Here is a 24,787-nt window from a genome sequence, read left to right as displayed (position 1 = left end):
AGTCAGGAATGAGGGCAAAACACACTGACGTTGACGTTGACTGATGTTGCCTTCAGGTGCTCCCCACAAGCTCCTACATTCGAGCTTTCGACGTCCTTTTAATTCCAGTGCCTCTGCTGTAGAATAATATAATAATAACAACACAACTAATTTTGTGATGCTTTTTACAAGCTGTTAAAGCTGTTGTAAGAAATAAAGCTTTGGATATGTAAATCGAATTGCTACGTTTTTTGAAAAATAATCTTGGAAAAATATTTAAGTTAAGTGAAGAGCTCTAGACCAACAATGAGGTGGCAAAGATATAAAGAAAACGTGTTTGTTGATATTTAGGTTCACTAAAGTCTTTTAACCTTTATTAAGTAGTATTAAGTTGCTTTACTTAAGTAAAAGTAGCACACTGTAAAATACTTAAATAATAATAATAAAAAGTAGGCCTACTTCAATATACAGTAGTTAGTTATTCAGAATAGTTGTTTCATACTGTTCTATTATTTTACATATCATGTTATATATTATTATTTCATATATCATTGGAATTATTGAATTAATATTATATCATAACTGTTGCGTTTATGTGAAAGAGGCATATTAAAGTAGCTAATTTAACATATATTACATTCTGTTGAGTAGTTATTTATAACAATGCATCATAATTTATAAGATGCTCCTGTATTGAGGATGATGTTTATTTTTATCTGCAAAGTGACTAAAATTGAAAAATAAATGTAATAAAGTAAAAAGTACAATATTTGCTCTGAAATGTAGTGGAGTAGGAGTATGATGTCACAAAAGCTAAATATACTTAATATATATGTAAAAATAGTATTGTATCATGTAAATTTGTACATACACATGTACTATACATATATAGATATTCATTCATATATTATAAGTAGGACACATGCACACCGCACTTTACATACATACACTCAGTTTTATACTCTTGTTGTTAGATTCTTGTTGAAAGATTTTTACTTTCTTATACTTGTGTAATAACAATAAAGAACTTGAACTAAAAATAAAACAAAACTGTTTTGGAGCAAAGTACTTGTGTAAATCAAGTCAATATGTCAATAATATAATAATAAATGACATTTATTTACATAGCATTTATCAAAACAAGCAATTACAAATGTGTTTTACACAGCAGAGATAAAAAGAACGATGCCATATGCTCATATTCCCTCATATGAAGTATATCATTAAAACAAATATTAAATAAATGACTATATATAGTAAAATAAATCAAAAAATAAAGATTATAAAAAAGCTTTATGATAAAAATGAGTTTTCAAATGTGACTTAAAAGAAGATATTGAATTTGCAAGTCTGAGATTCTCAGGCAGGTCATTCCATAATAGTGGTGCCTTGACAGAAAAGTCTGTCTCCACACACACACACACACACACACACACACACACACATACATATACATATATATATATATATATATATATATATATATATATATATATATATATATATATATATAAAATATCTACTTAAAAAAATGTATATAAAGGCACAAAAGGTTGCATATATAATCATTGGTCAGAATATTGCACAGAGGTTAGATTGCAATTTTGTTATGGCCTGTGTTTTGAAAGTCCTGTACTCCTGTACCTCCTACCTATGGGCAGCAGGGAGAACAGGCTGCTGTGTGGATGTGTCATTAGACACATCTAGAAGGTTCCTGATCATAGAGATAAGAGAATAATCACAAGTCTACACAAGATAACATCACACTTTGTATTGATTCACCTGAGGCAGGACATTTGATCGAGCACCTCCACGTGTTTCGAGGTTTCTCACCTGTCCGACGGCCCTCGAAGACGGCGCGGGAGGGGCGGTGCTTATGCGCCAACGTCACAGCGGGGTTGGCCCACAGACAGACTGAGCACACACGGAGCGGCGCCATGCACAACCGTCGGAGCGACAGCTAACCAGCAGAAATGCCTCATGAAGACCTCGACCCAGCCCGAAATGCTCGGCTCGGGGCACACGTTGTCGCATTATTCCACCGATACAGGATGTGAAGATGGACTACGTGTGATGAAATGGCCGGGTTTTGAGTCTCACTTCACGGTTTCGCTCGGTGTAGCGTGGCAGAGGCGGCGGATCGTCTCCAAAGTTGTCGGTTAGCAGGGCGCGTGTGAAGGATCGGAATTAAAGGCGCAGTGCACCCGCTGCAGCCGCAAACATGGAGAAGCAGCAGAGTGATTTGGACCGAGACCGACAGTACTGTGAACTTTGTGGGAAAATGGAGAACCTCCTCAAGTGCGGTAGGTGCCGGAGCTCGTTTTATTGCAGCAAAGAGCACCAGAAACAGCACTGGAAGAAACACAAGCTCATTTGTAAGGAGGCGGACAAGGCGCAGTTTCCCAAACAGATGCCCGAGCAAGCGCAGCCGCCTGGGGACGACAAGGCGCCGGAGAAGTGCCCACAAAAGAAAACCCCCGTGCAGGCGGACAGTGCGTCTGTGCCACAACCCACAGACTCAGAAATACCTGGGGTCGGCGACACGCCGGGGGAGGACGGGCCCAACAATACCGCCACACCTAACGGACAAACGAGTTCATCCCCTCAAAAACTTGCCCAGGAGTACATAGTCCCGTGTATGAACAAGCACGGTATTTGTGTGGTGGACAACTTTCTAGGAACAGAGACTGGGCTAGGCATTTTGGATAATGTCAAGGCCCTGCACAAAACAGGCAAGTTCACTGACGGCCAGTTGGTCAGTCAAAAAAGCGACTCCACTAAAGACATCCGAGGGGACAAAATCACGTGGATAGAGGGGAAGGAGGCCGGCTGCGAGAAGATCCGCTTTCTAATGAGTCGCATGGACGACCTGATCAGACATTGTAACGGCAAACTGGGAAACTACATAATCAATGGAAGGACAAAAGTAAGTATCGTAGCAGGTGAATGAATACAACAGGCACACTGAATTCACGGTGCTTTTCATGCCTGAAAGTCGGCGGTTGCCCTTCAGGAGTCGGAGCTCTGCTGACACACACCTGCCACACAAAGTGGTTTAAAACCAGCAGCACTCTGACTCCTGAGGACCAGGGTCATACAGTAAGTTGTGCAAGTATCTGATTCAATTGCATCATTCATCAGAAGTCACAAACATGCTGATCAAACATGCAGCTTCCACAAGTGTCCATTCTCCCAACAAGGCACCATTTCCTGCAGTAACTTCGTCCTGTTTGCTAATTATGCTCGACTTTAAGTGTAAGAGGCTGCAAGTAAGTCCCCTCTAACTCCAGGGTAAAGCGTGGCTAATGCCCTGAGTCAGAAAGGTGGCGTATTACCTCAACACAAAGCATTTTCTGTCCTCATACACCAGGGCTGCACGTATTCTGATTTTATAAATGTTCTCAACAAACACCAGAGAGGACAAGACTGATAAAAGTTGTAATGAAGTCAACCACACTGGTTAAGCCCATTAATTAAATGAAAACATATACTTGAACTAATATGAACAGAATAGATTTTAGAGGACAACTTCGTGCCCAGCATGTGTCTGCAGCGGCTTCACGGTAAAGTTCAGGCGGTCAAAAATCCAGTGAAAGCAGCTGCAAGCATGTGACACACAGAAGTGTTTAACCTAGCCTGGAACATATGAGTCATTGATTGATTAGTAAAAAAAAAAACTAAATCAGTATCTGTACATTCTTAGCTCCTTGATCCACAGATCTCCACAGATCAAAACTATTGCAGAATGCATATTTTGTATGTATTAATATTGAAATACATGACACCAGATTTCATTTATAGGGTCTATACTCTGTTGACGCTTTATTAGGTACACTTAGCTAAATCTAATGTGTCTTACAATATTCCTGCAAATAAATCCCACTTTCATGAAGGTTATAATGTTCAGCTTTTTAGGGAGACTGTTTCAGAAAGGTGTTAGTTCAACTTTATGATCATTTAGATGGCTGAAGTTTAAGAGGTGTTTCTAATATTTAGTCTACCCACGTTGGTATAAAAGGGGTGGACAAAATATTAAAAACATCTTACTATATAATCAAAAAGCACCACAAACAAAAGCCTGAAAAATAATCAGAAAGTTTAAAGAAGACTTTTTTAAAGTAGTTTGAACAAAAACTGAACATTATAACCATCATGATTTGCTGCAACCGCAGTTTATTTTCTCAACGAATCATTTGGTTTGTTAAATGTCTAATCTAATCCCATATTGATGATTTCAGATTTTTTGCTTTGTATAGTAATGAAAGTACAAAACCCAAATATATTCAGTTTACTATCACAGAAAAAGCAGCAAAATATCACAAGTGTTTTGTTTGAAAAATAACTTAAATGATTATTAAATTATCAAAATAGTTTAAAATTATTTTTTCAATCAATTGATTAATTTATTAATCAAGTATATAATTTCAGCTCTACAGGGCTGTAGTTTTATCTATTGTAGGCACACCTAGTAAAGGGACAACGGACTTTATATTTGCAGCTTCTACAGGTACAGAACACAGTGTAACCGCATAACAACCTGCATGTTCTCTACATCTTGCAGCTCTAACAGACACATACTGCTGCTAAATGCACAGAAACACAGACGACATTCTGCCTTCGCCAATCAAGATTGTGCATATTAAATGACACATTTTTGCTTTCGTTCTTATTAGAGTGAGGTAACGGGGTGTGTCTGAAAGAGCTGCAGTCATTTGGCAAACAGTGGGATGAATGTGCCCGAATCAGGCTCCATCCAAGTCCAACTGCGTAGCTGAATCGTCCACAGGGATGTTGTTCTGTAGCTGACTGTGACCTTAGACCTCTTTAGAGAGGTGACAGACTAAAAGATGTCTGCTGCTGTGATAAATTCAGCTCAGTGTCACACATACACATTCAGTAGCATAGTCTCGGCTCAGTACAGCATTGTTGAGGGGAAGACCTGCATGTTTTAAAGCTGGCATTGCGTGGGAAAGGAAACTGTGGGCAGCTTCTGTTTCACTGAGACACGTTTTCTAAGAAAATGACTTAGACTCATTTTCAAACTGATTTCTCTGAGACACTGAGCAGTTAGTGTACTTTTATAAGTTGTCTGTTGACACCTTATTAGTCATTTCTAACTTTTCCAACGGCTGTTAGATGTTTTTTAAAAAAAAAAAAAGCAGCCTACATCAGGCCAAAGCAATGTCAGTCTTGCTCCAGCTCGGCTGTTGAGTTGCGTGTGACCTACGACTCTTCCTTTTACCCTGATCTGGTCACCATGACCTCATGACATGAGACTGACCCAGGAGGCGATGATCTGTTCTCAGTTTCCCTCCTCCTCCTGCTCTCCTGGGGGGGAAAACTTTGAAGTAGACTGTCACTTTCATTTTAATAGAAGTTAGGCCTAATGCTTTTTCAAGTGTCCTTTTTTGAAATGCATTCAGTTATTTTATTAAGTAGGCTACACCTAACAAACTAATGCAGTCTTATGCAACAGCCCTGCAATAAATTATACATATATGAAATTTCTCATGTTCAGTTTTTGTTGAAATTGTTGAAACTTCAGTGTCAGTTTGAGAGGTTTTGTTATATTTTCTCTCTATATATATATTTCTATTATATATACTCTATATATTTCAGTGAGGATGGACTAATGTTAAAACACCTCAGTATCACAATGTAATCCAACAACACCACAAACAAACCACATTCTTCAGAATGACCAAAAAGTTATATCTCTAGCATAGTTTAAACAAAAACTGAAGATTATAACCTTCATGAAGGTAGGACTTCCTGCAGGGCTGCTGATGTTACAGGGGATCTAAAATGTCAAATGTCTTATCTGAACTTGTTGTCATCTTCTTTCAGTTTTAGAGGAATTTAAAAATAGTTCTTTCATGTGCTGACTTGTCCACCCATTTTGCATTTGTCCACATGTTTTGTTGTCACATTTGATTTATTTGCATTTCCTTTATTGTTTCATTTAGTTGTTTTTTTTTAAATAATTGCCAGACACCCTGGGAAATGTAGTTTTTGAAGATAGACATGGTTTTGACCTCATGGCATGGTAAAGTTTGAGGATCAAGGTAGAGAGAGTTTAACAGGATTAGGATTAGCACAGAAAAATGATACTCTTGAACATTAAACTAACCCTACTCAGTGTAGTCACTGTTTAATATTTGACACCTTGCCATATCACGTTCAGTTATCACAGTGTGTGACATTTAAGGGATCCGGCAGTGAAAGAGCACATGTTGGATTGAAGCCTGTGGCCTTTGCTTGTTTCAGGTACTTGGTTTTCTCGGAGGCCTGATGGCTATATGGTGTTATTTTTAGGCTGCTTCCACTGTCCAGTTGTGTTTTTTCCCTGGCTTGTTCTGGGTAGACGTAAAACGTTTTCCAGAAAGCACATTACTTCAGTGAGCGATCAGTGTGTGCAGCTGGCCACTGAGTCAAACACTGTTGGGAACTTGACTTCCTTACCTACTGCCCTAGTTGCCTTGGCAAACACACGCCTGGCCTGTGACCAGCAAAAATCAGCATGACTTGCATAAATGGAAGGCTGCCAGTATCAATGGCTCAAAGGGATACAACACAATGTAAGCACAATTCGCATTGGGAAAGATAGAGGAAAAAGATTTTGCCCAAATAGTTACTTAATGTCATTGTTCCCATTTCCCCTCTTCACTTGATAACATTGTGGGAAGTCGCAGGCAGCAGGACATGTTTGTTTCTCAGCAGTTCCAGCACGTTGAATGCTTTCTGATGCCATTATAACATTATCACTGAACATATAAAGAAGTTTGAGTTTGTAGCAGCAACTTGATTGTTCCGTCGCTGACTCGCGTCCAGCATGTTAAAACTATAGCCACTGAGGCTGCATTATAAAACATTCTTTTTGCTAATACAACCACAGCTGAAACAATGTTGATTTATTGATTAGTCAACAGAAAATGAATCAGCAGCTACTTTGATAATTGATTAATTGTTAAAATCAAAAAAGCCAAACGTTGCCTGGTACCAGTTTCTGAATGGATGGTAAAGATGTCACTTTGTGCTTATGGAAATTATGACACTAATTTTTCAGCAGTTTGTAACATTACATTGATCAATCAAGAAAATATTAAAAATGGAAATAAATATTAGACGCAGCCCCAAATACAACAAAGGGATCGACAATATGGATGAAAGCAAAGTCATTTATATTGCAATAGTGATGCATTGTGAAGTATATGTTCTGGAAATTCCATTGAAAAACTGCTTCTGAGGTCAAATAATAATGAAGGACTGTTTATTTTCAGCTAATGCAGTGAATTAAATTCAGGCACTTTATCACATTAATGAAAACATCCTGTGGATTCTTTTTTGCCATAAAACAGTCCTACAGTGACTTGCAACATTTCCCGCTTTAGCCTGGTTACTGATAGAAATCTTTCAGTATTGTTTCTGTCGTATCACGGGATACCACATATCATCATTATCAAAGATAGTTACACCTCCCATTTTCAGTGAAAGCTGCTGTAAGGTGCTAAGAAGCATCCCCCTCCCCTGTGGTGTTGTTGATAATGAAATGAACTTTTATATTGTCAAATATTGACTCTTTTATTGCATTATTTGTAATATCACAAAGTGACTGTAGACATGACTGCTTTGATAAGGAAGTTGACCGTTGACCTAAATCTTAAAGCTCTATAGAGTAAGTAGGGTAGAGGAAGTCATGTGGTGGTGGTCGTCTGAGTGTTGGAGCCGGCTTTACATTATGCTATAGGCTGAGCAAGCCGGTCGTTCCTTCCGCCTACAGTACCAGCATGCCCAAGGCAACACCATGCATGCCACCTTTTTCCTGCTTATTGTTCTACCATCACACAGCAATAATGTAATAGTTCTGTGGTTAGTCAGAGCACGGACTCACCCATCATCCACAGTCACGTACGAGCCTCGACGATGGGATGATGAATCCTTCCTTAACCCTCTGTAATCCATCAGTGGGCTTTCAACATCGCATTCTATTATAACACAATGCAAAGCTCCGAGGAGTTTTTGTGATTTATGTATGAAGTATACTGAGTAGTAGAGAAAAATGAAGACCTGTGGTTTGATTCAACATGCTGGCGTAAGGTGTAATATTACAAGGTGTTCACTCACAAAAGTGAAGCATCTAATAGATTTTGCATTCAATTCAGATACATTTTGTTCTAACCTTGTTTATCTCTACATTTACTATGGCGTGACTGTTTAAGCAGCACCTGGCCATGATCCAAGCGGAGCCTTGAGAAAGAGGTCTTCTGTTTTTGACTGTTTGCAGCTGTAGAGTTGAAGACAGGGAAGATTTATGGAGGGTGGAGCAGGACACCAGAATAATTTTGCATTTAAAAAGACAATTTAGAAAGCAATTGGGATTGTCTTAATTGCATCAATTTAATACAAAATGTTTTTGAAAGACATTAAGTAATTTGCTATAATCAGCTACTGAAATAAGTCTGTTCCTTTGCCATACACCAGCCTCCGTAGAGAATGAGGAGAGAGCTACACTATAAGCTGCTGGTTAATATAGGGCTGTGATTAATTGCCAAAGCAACGCCTCCTTTCTTTTTCACTCAACTTTTTTGAACTGTGACTCAAAATGATCTTTTCAAGTGATGTTTCTTGCTTTGCTCAATCTACCACTGGCAACTAGAAAGTATCAGTGACTGATCCAATTACAGAATGAGCTCACTTGGCTCTCGCACAGGCACGGATGGAGGTATTCAGTTATGCTGAGCCGTCACTAAGAAGTTAGAGCACTAAACAGGCACAGTACTGTAGATATCTGCACTCTTAGCTAGCTCTTGCTGTTTACGATTATAACACCACTTGACTGATTGCAAGAGGATTTTTTGAGGATGAATTCATGCTCTCTGACTCAAACATGCCGGCTTATCCTGTGTGATTTCATTGTGTAAGAGGAAACAGCAGGCCTGTGTGTCTGAGTGGATCTCAGTGTTGAGTTTATTCCAAAATTAAGTTTTAAACAGCTCACAGAGGTCAGCCTGTGCATTTATCTTTTGTTTGTCAGCAGGAGACACCAGCAGAGTGTGCTGAAATCTGAACTTTTCACAGTCCCCTTCAGAGAGTTTGCCTAATGACACCAGAAACAGCACTTGTGTTTCCGCTGCAGCATGTTGAGGGTGTGGGGTAGCGCCGCCGCTGTATATGTCCTTCTATTGTTCACAGCCTATAGAAAAGAAGAAAAGACTAAACTAGGTCATTACTTTAAACAGGGATTTCCTCTGGAGGTAGCACCACTGTCTGACAGATAAAACAGCGAGCTATCCCAAGCTGGGGCCCAAACTGTCTCGTTTCCCACACTCCCCTGCGCTACAAGGTCTCCATCCTAACTGTTTGTATTCATGTTTGGATAAGCATCTCTTCTGTGAAGTGAGCAGACCCCTTGCAGCTTTTTTTCTGCTCCACCCCAGCTCATGGCTCACATTAGTACATGAACCAAGGATACAATTCTTTGAGACTTTTTTCAGTAACTCCTCCCTTTCAAAACTCCCAAACTACTAGTGGAAGATGATGAGAAATTCAAGTAAAATGTTGAGTCAAACTCGTAGTTCTCAATGAGTCATTCAGGAGAAAATAAATCTGTTAATCATTTCAGTCATTTATCTAGCAAAACATGTCTTGTTGCAGCTTGTCATTGTATCATATTATTGTAAATTGAATTCCTTTCAGTATTGAGCAATTTGAATATGTCACCTTGCAGCCCGGGAACTAGTTATTGACATTTTTCCATTTTTATTGAATTTTATTGATTAAACAATGAATCGATTAATACAGGAAATGTTCAACAGATAAGTAGTGAATAAAAATAAACGTTAATTGCATCCTTACAAATGCATACATTTTACCAGACAGTGTCTTGAGTCATTTCAAAATTTAAAATTTAAAAAAATATTTTTATGACATGGCTTCACACACAATGTCATTCAAAATCTATTCATCCACCTAAACCTGAATGATTCCAAATATGAAAAAGTATGTTGTTATATTTTTATGATGAACAAGTGGCTGGTGAAAAAAGTCAAACATGTAGCAGCTGAAGAGATGACCGAGATATTTTTCTCAGACCAGAACTAAAAGTCGAACACATGACTCTAGTGGGATGCATGTTGATCTGCATCTACTGGACACGTAAGCTGCAAGCAACTACTTGATTTAAAGGTACCCTGTGTAGTTTTATTGTACAGACACATTGAGTGTTTCTCAGCAGAGCACATTGTGTGGATCTTTGAGGCAACAAATGCATTGAATGCATTTCCTTTCTCATAAAACATTTGTAAAGCTGATATTTATTTATATCATTTTGAAACCTGCATTGTTAACACATGTTTGCATGCTAGCAATCTTCTTCCAGATGAGGTGAATAACATGAAACTGTTGTCACTCATGTACTCATATGTTTACGATTTATAAAAACAAAACAGGGATACTCAAACTCCACATGGTACCTTTAAGTAGACAATCACATATTAAGGTTTTTCATTTCTGTCCACTAGTGGCTGAAAATTTCTTTGTTGCGTTAAAAAAGGAAAACAATAGAGTGTGCATGGAAACAATTGGCTTGTGACAAAAGGCTTTAATCAGTGATAAATATTAGAAAGCAGCTATTGTTTGCCATCTACAGCGACTGGCAGAGCTCATGGGTTGGCTGTTTGCTCTTCCTGTCTGCATGCCGAGGTGTCCTTGAGCAAGATACTGAAACCCAAATTGTTTCCAATGTGCAGACTAGCAAAGTGCCACTGCCATCAGGGTGTAAATGTGTGTGGGTAATTGTGAGAGGTTGTGAAGCACACTCTGGTTAAAAGCTTTATATAATGCAGTCCATCTACCATTTATTTTATTGTATGACTGAAGGTCGACGGCAGAGTGACAGGCTGAATACAGTAAAGGGAGATATTATAGTGGCTAATAACTGTTACATTCTGGTGAACATTATGGAAGCTGTCTGGTGTAAAATGTCCACTTTTCTTGTATTTTGTCTGCTTTTGGAAAATGTAAAAAATGTGAGCCGCACGTGGAATGAATTCTCTGACCTTGAATTTGCACAGTTGGTGCATCTCAAAAAAATGATTGACCTTACATTTATTTATCTTTTCTCTGAACTCAAACAGAATATTCTCTACAGAGTCAGGATAATACAATCTATCAAATGTTGTAGTTTTAACCAAAACATTCTCTACAAAATAACAGCTGTCAATAAAATACATGCATAATGAGAATGAAATAAATTAATGAAAAGTAATTACTTCAAATAAAATGATCGTCTTGTACTTTTGGTTAATGAGTTACATGAAGTATTATGCGTGTTTCATCACTTACTCCTCTTTGGAATATATAATTCAAAAAGGTTTTTGGAGCTTGCTTTTTCTGTCTGGTCAAATATGTCTTTACTGGAGTGACAACAGGACTGTTCCTTCACTCGTACACCACGTGGCACAGCTTTAAATATCTATTTGATTTGATAATGGAATTTTCATTATTTATGATTCCATCGCAGTCGTAACCAAACCCTCAGCAAACCACAAATAGCCCTAAATAGCAGAAAGGCTGAGGTTCACGGAATAATTTTTACACATTAATCTGTAAACATATGGTAGATATTTACATTTAGGCAATAGTTTTTTTTGGGGGGGGGGGGGGGGGGGGGGGGTTGATAGGGATCACAAATTCTTAGCCGACTTGTAGATTAGTTGACATAAAAAAACACTAATTGTGTAAAAGCATCATTAATTGATCCTGTGCCAGTTGGCCTTAATATGCATTCTTGCTATCTACGTACCTGCAGAGTGGAGTTTTTCTGCAGTTGTTTCCACTGACAGCACTCAAATGGCAAATTATATTATCTCTGTATATCTATCTATATTTTATAGAGGTGCACATTCACTCTCTAAATCACATCATCATCACATCAAGGCAGCATACGTGTACCATATTTCACATCTTGAGTTTCCCGTTTTAACAAAGTGTTATGGTTAACGTGCATTGCGGTAGGTCACTGCAAAAAGTGTCTCTTGTTTTTTCCTGAGCAGTTATTTGGTTATTCTGATACAGCAGGTCCTCATTTAGAAAAAGACACAAAACAGCAAAACTGCTGCATGTGTGATTTAAATTGATACTAGTCAGTTAAGTGGCTAGTATCAATTTAAATCATTTTGCTGTTTCACTGCCAACAGCGGGCTTCGACACCTGTTTGCACTTGCTGCAGGAGCATTAGAAGTATGAAGAAATCCCTGTAGTAGTCATACAGTATTCTACAATGTTTTATTTGTTCTTCTTCTCATTTTTATAAATAAATTATAAATTTTAATATTTTCAACTTTTGATTATTTAGTTTTACAAATTATTTTTCTCACAGAAATAATGGAGATAAAATCAAATCACTGATTTTCTTTGCTTTCAATTTTAATATTGCTTTGCAAACACCTGATAACAATCAGATCATATGCTTGAACCACACTACTTGTAAACAGAGTATTTAGAAGAGGTGTGTCTTAGTTTACAGTAATTCACTAAGTTTAGCCTCACATAACGCATAGTAGTCTTGCTTGAGATTGTCATGTCCTGCCCAGTGCAAGCTCGATTTATTTGAGGTCTGAGTTGTAGTTGTCTGAGATAAATTGAGAATGAGGAAGATAAATAAACAGGAGCACACGACTTGCGTAGGACAGCTTGCTCTCCCTCGCACAGAGGGATTCTACATCTCCAGACTGCACTTTGAATTGTTGATTCATTGAATTATTGTAGATGCCCAACATACCAAACAAATAGATTTTGGTCAGGAATGTTACACTGACCAAGGGTCATTGTAATCATAGATGTAATTGTGAGGTAGAAGAGTTAAATGGACCTCTGTATCAGCAGTGACAACGTCTCATAATAAACAGAAAGCTATTGTCTGAAATTAACTACAACAATGAATTGTGGTAAATATAACAGATCAGAAAGAACTTAAAGTGGAAATGGAACTTTTCTCTGCCAATATTGGATGTATTTAATTAGTTTTCCTTTTATAGATACAACACTTACTGTCAATACTGACACTGAAATGGTTCTTTGATTGTTCACTTGCACTGCCAACTGTGATATTGAGAAAATTAAAATCAAAATTGAGTAGCATTTTAATATTTTACTTATTGCTGATAACTGATGAGTTCTTGGTAGTGGATGCAGACGGTTGGTGTGTTTATTGGCTCACTTTAAAGTTATTTATAAAGTAAATTATTGTGTTGATGCACATGCTCGGTTAAATCTGTGTCTGTGGCGTAATGTCTGCCCTTCACTTGGTTTAGTTGAAGGCCTGAGCCATCTAGTTTGATGACCTCTACTTCCCTCTCGTTCACTCTTTGCCTGTGAATGCCAGTTGGCCTCTGAAGCCGTGCCTGTGGAATGTAAACAAACAGCGAGCGAGGTCAACCTCTTAATGAGGGCCACAGAGGAACGCGGAAGAATAAGTGGCTGAAAAGAAAGGAAGCTCAAATAGGGATAAAAGGTCAGAGGTGAAGATGGCAACGGAAGAAAATTTTCCAGCAGTGTAGACTGTTTATTTAGACCATGTTTTATTAAAATCCTTGCCAGTAGGGGAGCTTTAAAAAATATTAAGTTCGGTCAAGACTTTGAAAATACCACTTTTTGAGTTTGTAGCAATTTTAACCTGTATTTGAAATATCCTTTTGCGTATAATCAGTGATTTACTTTTACATGTTGTCTGTGCAAACTGCTGATCACTGATGCTGTCTGTATTGCAGTTGTATTTTGCATTTTTCATCAAGGATTTTCATCTAAGCCATCTGCAGTTCTCTGACTGAAGATTTGATCAAAAGTAGTCTTTTCTTCTGTGTCTCAGCTAGCTGGGTCCTCATGACCAGATCACATGAAAGGCAAACTGGAGTTAAATAGCACTTCGTACGAGGTTGGAATTTCCAGATACTAGCTGCATTCCAGTTCTTGTATTTTCAGTAGGTCATTTGTGTCCTCCGTGTGCAGTCAGTGTTACATGTTAGTTGCTACTTCCTTTTGGCTTTCACTTATCACAATATTTTTTTTTTCCTCATTTTTCAAGCAACATTATTTTTCCTCATAATCCAAATTTTACTACTCGTATTGAATACTTTTTGTCAACATTTTTGAGTTTTTAAATATTCATAAAGAAACCAAACTTTTGTATATTTTAGAACAACCCTGCCTGGCAAGCTTACATGTGTGTAATTGAGCCTGTGTGGGAGTTATAATTCCCTGCAGTCGATGAAGCCTTATAGAGTTTCTACAGCTGTCCACTGTGAGGAAACGAAAGGCGAAACTGCTGCGTCCGGTTTTTTGCCGAGCGCCAAGGCTTTCACACCTTCAGTCAGCCCACACACACACACACACACACTCCACCCTCACACATCTAAATCCACACAAACACACTTTCCTAGCAGCGACTGTTTACCCATCTTCAGTCTTGCAGCGTGAGCCGAGCAGTTAAGGGTGGGAGGGGTGACATAGCCGAGGATCAGCCAACCTTCCTCACGCTCTGCACGTAGCACGACCATTAAAATACTGCTCCCTCTGGAGGGAGGCCAGGAGTCAAAGTTTACAGCAGTTCACTCCTCTCTTCTGCTCCAGCCCCACCCCTATCCTTACTCTGTCTGTGCCCCTCTCCCTCTGTCTCTCTCTCTCACACACACACATGCACACAGAAAAGTATTGCGTCTTACTGACAGGAAGCCCTTTGTCAGTTTGCGTTCCCCTCACCCGCTTTGATTCCCAGCAGCCGTGTTTTTTTTTTTTTTTTCCCTGAGACCCACCCTTTTTTAAAAAATCGATAAAGTAGTTTGTAAGTTCATGCAGCCGGAGCAAGAATCCACACCCCTCATCTTTATGTTGAAGTTTTGTTGTTTTTCAGCTTTGAAGGCCCTGATACTGTGCATTCCAGTGGTAACCTGCATCACTCAAAAGATGTGAGCACAATGTGGACTGACGCAAGCAAGTACGGTCAGACACGCAGGAAAATGAGATTCAGACGTATCTGTGATGTGGATGATTTTGATTCGCTCTCATGCACCATAGCAAGACATAGAAAGATTTTGCACTAAAAGATTATGCAACGCAATTACCACTAAGTCAGATAAAATGAACTTTTACAAAAGCATGTAGACCTACAGGCTTACATATTAAGTAATTCTGTTCAACCCCTTGAAGTCCAAATATTTTAAAAATATAACATATCCTCAACATAACATATCATTTTTCTGTGGACAAGATAGTTTTTTAAGATCGAGACATAAGAATGTCCGACAGTATTTCGCTTGGCACGAGTGCAGGAGTTTAGTCTGCTGTGAGTGTTTATAATAATGTTGCTATGGTTTATGTTGATCCAAGTGTGTGGAAGAATGTGGAGGAACTTGCCTTTGTTTGTCATATCACTGCTTACACGGTGTATGAGGGTTGAATCTTCCCTCTGCATTTATGCACGTTCGCAACTCACCTCAGCTCCCCTTTATCTGCCTTGAAGTCAGAGAAGACGAGCAGTTAGTTGTATGGTGTCAAGTGTTGTTTGTTATTTCCCATTCTCATGGTGTGAAAACCTGATGCTGTATGCTGATACAGTTTGAAATGGTTATTATGAAAATGATTCAAGATGATGGAGACGGAAGGTTTTTTTTCCTCTCCGAAATTTAGATCAAGTCTTCTTGGAAGTCTTACTTCTGAAGAAAAGACAAGCGTTTCTGTCACAGTCCTCCCCGCCGTGTGCGAGTCACCACTTGTGTGTCTTATTCCTGAGGGAATTTCTGCGCTGTATGACTGCTTTCACTCGCTGTTTACACCAAGAAGTTTACAAGAGCTCATAGGGGTTCACTGCCAACACCCAAGCAGATCATGTGAGTCTTAATAGAGCAGGAAAAGGCAAGGGGAAGTTGACGTGCAGCGCGATATCTCCGGTTTATTTTCTCGCTAGTTTAAAGTTTATAATGAGGCAGCTGTGTTGTGAGCAGCCTCTGTGTGTATCAGTCTTGGTGCAGGTGAGGCAAGGACAATGCGATCTGGCTGTGCCAAGACCAACTGCTGCATCCCCACATCAGGGGCCAACAAAGGCAATCTGAGCTACTTCCAAGGCCCCGGTTCTGACTGTCCGGATCCCTGCTGGGACTTGCGTTTGCGCCGACGCACATACAATTTAATGCAACCTTGACTGTTCCCTCCTCATGCCAATGCAGTCATTCTGTTGTGTTGTTTAATGAGACACATGAGATCTAAACATATTATGCATGTGCTCGCGTTTTCGTCATTGTCTGTTTTTACTAATGACGTTTTTTCATCTTCTTGTCTTCAGGCAATGGTAGCATGTTACCCTGGAAATGGGACAGGTTACGTGCGCCATGTGGATAACCCAAACGGCGATGGACGGTGTGTCACATGCATATATTACCTTAATAAAGATTGGAATGCCAAGGTATGTGTGATGAGAAAAAAAAAAATAATTTGAATAATTCTAATTTGAACTTTAAATTTTCTTGTTTTAATTTTCTTTTATGTCATGCATATTCATTCAGTTGTGATTTGAGGTTATCACTGAATTCACAAACAAAAATAATTTGCAAAAAGGCACAGTGTCTGGTCTTCATAGTCCAGTTGGACTTCCTGTGACAAGGCAGCCTTCTTGTCTCCATGTCAGTCATCACCTCTATGCTGCTTTATTCCACACTCCACACCCCAGCAGTGTCAGTACGTGCTGTCCGGCCACTCTCCTCATTTATAATCCCATTAAACACAGAGATCCTGCTAATCCAGCGACACCCAAACAAGGGCAAGAGCGCCCCCATGCTACTTTACCCAAATCCATCACTGTGTAGGAATATATGTATGTATGAATGTATATGCCCTGATTACATTACATAATATTAACAGATTATACAACAAACAGGCCACAGACATCAGCATAAGGGACAACATCAATTAAAAAAAACACATGCATTCACATTGCTCTATGTCAGTCAAAAGAGATTTAATTGATTAAAAGGGATTAGCTTATCTAATTTTACAAGCCTCTGCAGATTGTTCCACTTGTGTGGAGCATAGTTTTCAAAACACAGTTTCTCAAGCTCAGTACTAACATGGTGATTTTCGAGAACCAAATGGTCCTTGGACCTAGTGTAGTGTCACAATGATCTATAGTTAAAAAGTAAGTTTTCTAATAAGCCTTTGTATATAAATAGAATACAGTGCCTTTCTCTCTTCTCACTACCAACGACTGCCACCTAATTTTCTCATATAGTATACAACGATGCGTTCTTAAGCCATCCCCAGTTAGGAACCTAAGGGCGGAATGATAGCTGCATTGAGAGGTTTAAGGGTTAAGGCAGGAGAGTGCATATAAATTATATTGCCATAGTCCATAATGGATAAAAAGGTTGAAGGATCAATTTGCTTTTGGCAATCCTGGGTAATACATGCCTTCATTCTATTTTAAAAAATGCCAGTTTTGCTTTTAAGTCAGTCAGTTCATCAATGTTTTTTGAAGCACAGTTTGTCATCAAGCCAGAAACCAAGATATTTATTTAAGATACTCTTTCAAGTGCTGTCCCATCAAGGGTAGTAATAGCATGCATTTTGTTTTATCAGAGTTTAAAAGTAATTTTAGATCAATTAAATTTTGCTGAATTGTGAATAAAAGTGGTCTTAGAATAGAACTCTGTGGCACACCTTTAACATTTAGAAAGCTGGACTGATAGCCATCAGCCATGACAGCTTGTGTTCTACCACTGAGATCATTTGCAAGCCAATTACACAACTTTTCATTGAATCCAATAAATTCCAGGCTTTTCAAAGGAATTTGATGATCGACAGTGTTAAAAGCCTTAGATAAATCAATAGAAAGGGGGGGACACAATCCTGCTTGTTATCTAATGCACTAGCAACATCATTCAAGACTTTCAAAGCTGCCGTACCAGTACTATGCCCAGGTCTAAGTCCTGATTGATAAGGTTTTAAAATGGAGTGTTGAGATAAAAATGTTCTCAACTGATGATTTACCAGTTCCTCTAACACTTAAGCTAGGCACGATGGTTCAGTTGGATGATAATTATTTAGCTCATTGGACTGACCCCCTTTATGCAAAGGCAGGATGTAGGCTGTCTTCTAGAGGTCAGTGATGCTTTGTGTTACCACAGTTAGATTAAAAATATAAGTTTATAAGTTATAAGTAAGCATTCAACTAGTAGTTGAGCTGCTAATAATAAAAGCCTTGGCTCTAACTGATCAGCCCCAGTGATCTTTTTTTGGGTCAATAGAACAAAGAGCATTAAACACTTCATGATCCAAAAGATCTGAGTGCCTAATTTGTTTGCCTAGTAAGGTAAACTATGATCAAAGAGAGTGGGAGGAAACCCAGCATTTTCAAATAAATAACCTGATGAAATAAAATGTTCATTGAATGCATCACATATTTTCTTTCCAACAGAGTTAGTGGTAGAACTTTGAACCATTTCACTGGGTGAGGATGAAGTAGGATTATGTGATAATGATTTAACTGATTTTCAATAATTTGCTGGGTTTCCTGCTTTCAGTGCAAATATAAAATGATGATTTGGTTTTTCGAATAACTGTGACACCTATTTCGTTGTTGAGGAAAATAGTGCCAGAGGATGATTTAGTTGTTCATACTTGGCACCAGGCAGCATCCCTTTCATGTAACATTTCAGCAATTTCTTAACAAAGCCAAGGATTGTACCTGTTTTTGACTCTGAATTTCTTAAAAGGCATGTACTAGTCTGCAATGGAGTTAAATGTTTTTATAAAATAATCTTAAGGCCAAGTGTGGATCAGGAATTGCCATGGTAATCCCAATATCACTATAGTACAAATCAAACAAAAATACTTGTTCAGAAAAGTGTTTAAAATTCCTTTTGACAGTGATACATGGTTTGAATCTTGGTAATTCTGTGTCACAGATGCATGCTGTTGGGCAGTGGTCACTGAGGTCCAGAAGAAAAACACCACTAGATGTATAATGTTGAGATCTATTGGTTAAAAATAATATCTAGATGTGTGGCCTTTCCTGCATTTTTTGAATCCAGCCGAGAAGGGGAAGAAATAAGCTGTGTGAGATTGAATTCATTGCAGAGATTTTTAGATGATCAGAAGTGTTGGTTAACCAGTTAACGTTCATATAACCCAGGATAAGAAGTTCTGAATTATCATAGTTGGATATCAAATCAAATAAAACATCTATTGCTCCCGCAGGTGCAGAGGGTGAACAATAAAACCCGATAACTAATATTTTTCCAGTATTATTTTTCCCCAGACAAACACTTACAGCCAAGAGTTCAAAACATTTCAGCTTAGATACAGAGGTAACGACAGAGACAGATAAACAACTTTTCACAAAATAGCAACGCCTCATCCCTTAGTAGGCCGTTCACATGGAAAAATACCGTAGTTATAAAGACAAATATCAGCATTTTTAACTTTGTTCAACAACCATGTTTCAGAAAACACAGGAATATCAAGGTCAGTTTGTTGCGCCCAGACTTTAATATAGTCCATTTTGGATACAATACTACACATGTTCATATGAACACTTCCCATGCCCTTGTGATGCAAAATGCTTTGCATGCTAAAATCAACATTCAGAGTTCCCTCCAAATTTTGAGTGTGGATCTCCAGAGCTGCAGGTGCCGCTATTGTTAAGCGGAGAACATAGTAACAGGTTATGTTTTGAATCCAGGATCATGACCCTTTGACTTGCTTCCTTCTGTGGTAAATAAACAGTCCGAATCATGATCAAGTTTTTTAAGTCGACACTCCTGTGATTAGTCCACTGATAGTCACCAAGCGTCAGTTGTAAAAATGTTGAATGGGTTTCAAGGCGAGCTCCATGTTAAGTGACAGGAGCCGAGATTAACACACATTCGGGTGAAGACTATTGTTTTTGAAGAGATCTGGGCAATTAAGGAAAGCAGCAAAGTTGTCAACAAATGAAATGCCTCAAGATTCACAATATCCCTTTAGCCATATGTGAAGCTGACAAATGCGACTGAATTGATGTTACCAAGTCTGGGTAGAAGGAAGAGGCCTGGATATGACACATCGGATCTCCAAATCCAGGAGCGTGTCAATAAGACATAAAATCGTTCTTCAGCCTCTCGGACTGCTGGAATTAACTATTGTTAAATCCAACATGTACCAGGACAATTTTCACCATTGGATGTTTTTCAAGGAGCGATGGTAGCAGTGACATCCCATAGTCCGCACCTGGATAACAGTATGTTACTGCAGTAGGATTCCTAACATCCCTGACACCATTGACAAACCCAGAATTAGCCTTGTAGGAAACAATGATGGAGGGAGGCGTTTACATTGATATCGAGTGCCAGGGATAGGGTCTCCAGCAGCAGCAAAGGGGGGTGTGTGCTGGTACCAAGCCTAGTAATCCTGCTGTTGCTCTAGTGGCCAGTTTTTGCTGGCAGTCTGAGGGCTGCTGGATCGGGACCCTCTATGAGGTGGTGGGAGAGCACAAGGCGAGGCGGTGAAGCACGAGTGCACTTTAGTTAAGCAAATTTAGCTTAGGCAATAATGTAGCTTTAAAATTCATGCTAATAAAGCTTATTTGAATTCGATTGAGGTGTTACTCCAGTAATTAAGTGCTCACATCATTACTAAAAAAAATTACTACATGGATCAGATTGGCATTTCAAAATAGTTTGTTTCATATTGTATTTCAGTGGACTAAGGAAACCAGTAAATGGTTAGGCACACAGTATACTGGAGACTGAAAATAGTGTCCCCTTTTCTATTCATTCAATCGAGAAAGGTTTTGAATCGAGAATAAATTCTGGATCGAATCGCCACCAAAGAATCGGAATCGAATCAAAACGTGAGATTCCCAAAGATTCACATCCCTACCATGTACCTATGTGACAAATGAAAGTTAAAAACAAGCTGCGCTGGTGGGAGGAAAAATACACAGGCAAGAAAACACCGGAGGTAGAAGAGAGTGGATCATCCACAATACTTCACTTTCAGTATTGCAATGGCTTATACAAGGTTATGCAACTACAGGTTGCTTTAGGGTTTAAACTTAACCCCAGATTGAAGAAATACTATTCAGTATTTGAATTTTGTAAATATGGATCACAATAAGATGACCTGACTCTGAAGCTGCTGCTATTTTAAGAAACACTGCACTGAAAAAGGTGAACTAATCTTGTATGTTAAGATACAAAAGTGCTGTACGGTGACCTCTTTGTCGCGCCAAGATGAATAACTCTCATCAATCCATTTTCTAAACTGCTCATCGTGCTCCAGGTTATGGGATGTGCTCTCGCTGTGGGTTGCAGGGAGCGAGAGCATATCCCAGCATGCATTGGGCAAGAGGCAAGGACAGGTCACCAGTCTGTTATAGCAGACATATACTATAGAGACATACAGATACATTCACACCTCTCTTTGTTTCATACCTTAACAGTCATGATTAGTGTATTCAGCAATCATTACTCGACATCACCAGCCTTAGTACTGACACATGGTGAAAGTCATTTAAATCGCAACGACAGCTGTTAATAAAAGTTATGTTTACATTGAGTGTTACTCAATGTGTGTATTCTTGAGATCTAACAAAAAGGGTTGAATGCATTTCCTTCCTCATGAAACAGTTACAAAGTACTTTAAACCCTGCATTATTTACATCCATGTTTACTAGCTTACGGTCTCACCTGCCTTTGTTGGTGCCTTGTTGTGTTTCTTGATGCATTACCACCACCTATAGATTATTGCGTTACCCATGTATACATGCCCGTGTGCATGTGCGTCCTTGTGTGTGAGTAAAAGACAAACAAAGTGGGAACCCACTCCTAAAAAAACAAACGAAACAAAAAAAAATTGAGGTCATAAACTCCACAGGATACCTTTTTAAGAAAGTATAATGCTTTTGTTTGTTTTGGCCTGATGGCGCAACATGAAAAGTTAAGGGATCAACAAAGCCATTATAATTAATGCAGAGGGGGGCAAGAATGTCTGAACCAAATTTCATGACAGTCCATCAGGAAAAGTCAGGGGATCACCAGAGTTATTAGGATACATCATCTGGGGATTACGACTGTCTGTTTCATCTTAATTGATCTTGTAATTGTTGGGATATCTCAGTCTGGATCAAAGTGGTGGACCAACTGACTGGCATTGCCATCCCTACAGTTGTGTGTACAATATTATGGCTATAAACATTAAAATGTTGAGGGTCAGCCGATGTCCATTTTGGGTTACAACACAATTTGACTGTTTGTACCCATCCTTTTAAGTTAAAAACATTTTAACTTAGAATGAATATTTTTGGATTGTGCGTGTCGTCATTTGACATCAGTCTAATTCAGCTTGAAGTAGGTCTAAAGTTGACGGCCTGCAGGCGAGTGTTGAGGTGTTCACTGCACACTCAATGTTAAAACCAACTTGGCTATACGTGCATTAAAATCAGTGCTCCATGAACATTTCTCCCCTCTTCTTTGACCCTATTGTGCTTTATTTAGTTGTCACACCACTGGTATTCCCCCTCATTCAAAGGAGTATAAATGAGAATAGCATTACTCTTCCAACAAAGGGTGTGAACCTTTTTTAGTCTGCTAGTTCGCGTGTGAAGAGAGGGGCCTATCATATCAGCTGTGTGAGAGTTTAAGCGGCACGCTTGCAGCAATCTGCTTTTTCACTCTCCAGGTCCTTTATCCAGCCAGAGCAGTTTTCCTGTGGGTTATTCTTCCTATCCCTCCACAGGAAAGCCGTCCCCCGCTGCTGCTTCCTATCCTGAGCTTTCCTCCTAGCCCTTGGAGTTGGACAACCCTTTTCCTTAACATTGTCGTCCTATGTTGATCATTTAACAAGTCTGCGATATACAGTATTTGAATGGATCTTATTTATGAGTACTATGTGCAGTTTTAAGGGAACTTTGTCTCCCTGAATGTTTACCTTTTTTAATGTGGATGAACACAACAGCAATCAAATCCCGAAGCATGATCACTGCAGAGGCTTCGCTTAGTGTGTGCTTCCTATAGTCTGTCCTTACCTTCCTGCTTTTGCTTTGTCCTGATTTGTATACATAATGGGGCTGTTTCTTCTTGTTCTGCTCCTCCAGGAACACGGTGGCCTTCTTCGAATCTTCCCAGAAGGAAAGGCCCAGTTTGCCGACATTGAGCCCAAATTTGACCGTCTGCTGTTATTCTGGTCAGACAGACGGAACCCTCACGAGGTTCAACCCGCCTTCTCCACCAGGTCAGCATCCTAGTCTTTCCACTGCACACGCTCAGACGATCAGGTCTGCTTTGCAATGACTTACCGCTCTAATTCTGTCTCCATAGGTATGCCATCACGGTTTGGTATTTTGACGCAGATGAGCGAGCCAGAGCTAAAGAAAAGTACTTAACAGGTAGGCTTTGATGTGGAAACAACACAATCCTGTTTCCATTGTTTCAGGCCTTCTGTCTTTTACATTATCTCATGTGTGTTTGTTGACTTGATCTACTTCCACGTAGCGCACAGTTGTAACAAATGCATGTTTTCCCTCTTTTCTTTGTGCAGGTGCAGGAGAAAAAGGAGTAAAGGTTGAACTCGACAAACCATCGGATCCCAGCTAGTGGGAAGCCTGCGTCCCCTACAACCAGCCATTAAGTGCTCTGTCCTAAGAAAGTGGCCTATAGAGAGCATGTGTGTGTGCTTTACATGGAAAACAGCAGACTTTTGCTTGAGTGGGTGGAAGATCCATGCTTAGAAAAACAAATACACAGCGAATTCTGTTTGTTTTCAGTCAACCTGGGCGACCCAGCGGACCTTGAATGTCATGACATTGTACTGAAAGGGATTGTGTGTTTTTTTTCCTCTCACCTTTTTTTTGGTGGAGAACGCTTACATTACAGCTGACATTTTCAGAAAATCACTTCAAACAGGAATTAAGCTCATCTTTTGCATAATGGTTTTTGCAGTTAATTCCTTTAAGGTACAGTGTTCTGCATATGCTTAATGTGTTATGCTTTTCACATGGAATCAGCTGTTATAAGCTACTGTATGGCAAATGTGCTTGAGTTTGCAATAATATGAGGAATGATCTGAATTAAAAACACCCTTTTCTGACAGAACTACAGTGGTCTTAATTTGAGTTCATTTGAAACACTGCAGATGCTGTGTCATGTGTTACTCCTTCTCACCTAAATACATAAACAATTTGAATTAGAACCAAGTTACCAAGAAACATACACATACATCTATCTATGACTTGTGATTTAAGGTTAATTTTTTGTTACTGCTGTGCCTGCTGTCATGCTTGTGCCAAACACAGTTTCATGCTGCCCTCTGCAGGAGGTGTACTGAAGTACGCCTGTTATTTATGTCATTCTGGATCTTGGAAAATTAAACTCCATATGATGTAAAATTAAATTCTTCACATTGATGAGAGGACAAAGCTAGTATGCTTTAGGACATTTTCAACTTTAGACCAACCAGTATTGATTATCTTTCCTAAAACAGCTGAAAATCTAATAATGTGATTGTAATATTTCAGTAACGAAAAACATTTTAATATATTGATCAAGTGGCGAATAAATGAATGTACAAATTGCTTTAAAATTGTTTTTCTAAGGACAGGTAATGTTTTTCTGCATTGTATACCAGAGTTGCCTCTATGTTTTCAGTTTTTTGATTCACTTCATACAGCTCCACATTTACAGTTTTCACATTAGATGAAAGAAACAAATCAGCGCTCTAATGAAATGAATGACCTAAACTATAACTTAAACATTTATCACCAATTCATTTCAAGACAATCTCT

At 38.9% G+C, this 24,787-nt stretch overlaps 1 protein-coding gene across 2 annotated transcripts; it reads left to right on the top strand.

The window, feature by feature from the left end:
- Window positions 1-1,872: 1,872 nt before the first annotated feature.
- On the top strand, window positions 1,873-24,098 carry egln1a (egl-9 family hypoxia-inducible factor 1a). Of its 2 annotated transcripts, XM_042432707.1 has the most exons (5): window positions 1,873-2,905; window positions 16,316-16,435; window positions 23,102-23,238; window positions 23,325-23,392; window positions 23,545-24,098. In XM_042432707.1, the coding sequence occupies exons 1-5, from the start codon at window positions 2,201-2,203 to the stop codon at window positions 23,598-23,600; spliced, it is 1,086 nt and encodes a 361-aa protein (XP_042288641.1). In that variant the 5' UTR covers window positions 1,873-2,200; the 3' UTR covers window positions 23,601-24,098. The 2 variants fall into 2 exon arrangements, with proteins under 2 accessions (XP_042288641.1, XP_042288642.1); XM_042432708.1 differs by lacking the exon at window positions 16,316-16,435.
- Window positions 24,099-24,787: the final 689 nt, after the last annotated feature.

Source organism: Thunnus maccoyii, chromosome 14 (genome assembly GCF_910596095.1).
Source record: "Thunnus maccoyii chromosome 14, fThuMac1.1, whole genome shotgun sequence".
NCBI classification, from domain to species: Eukaryota; Metazoa; Chordata; class Actinopteri; order Scombriformes; family Scombridae; genus Thunnus; species Thunnus maccoyii.
The sequence above is the reverse complement of the archived record's forward strand: the minus strand, read 5'-3'. Positions and strand labels throughout refer to the sequence as shown.

What these genes read in the sequence shown, in the direction of transcription:
- egln1a (XM_042432707.1), top strand. Translation starts at nt 2,201, where the DNA reads ATGGAGAAGCAGCAGAGTGATTTGGACCGAGACCGACAGTACTGTGAA. An exon ending in CAACCCGCCTTCTCCACCAG is followed by an intron (nt 23,239 to 23,324) that starts GTCAGCATCCTA and finishes CTGTCTCCATAG; the next exon opens with GTATGCCATCACGGTTTGGT. An exon ending in TAAAGAAAAGTACTTAACAG is followed by an intron (nt 23,393 to 23,544) that starts GTAGGCTTTGAT and finishes TTCTTTGTGCAG; the next exon opens with GTGCAGGAGAAAAAGGAGTA.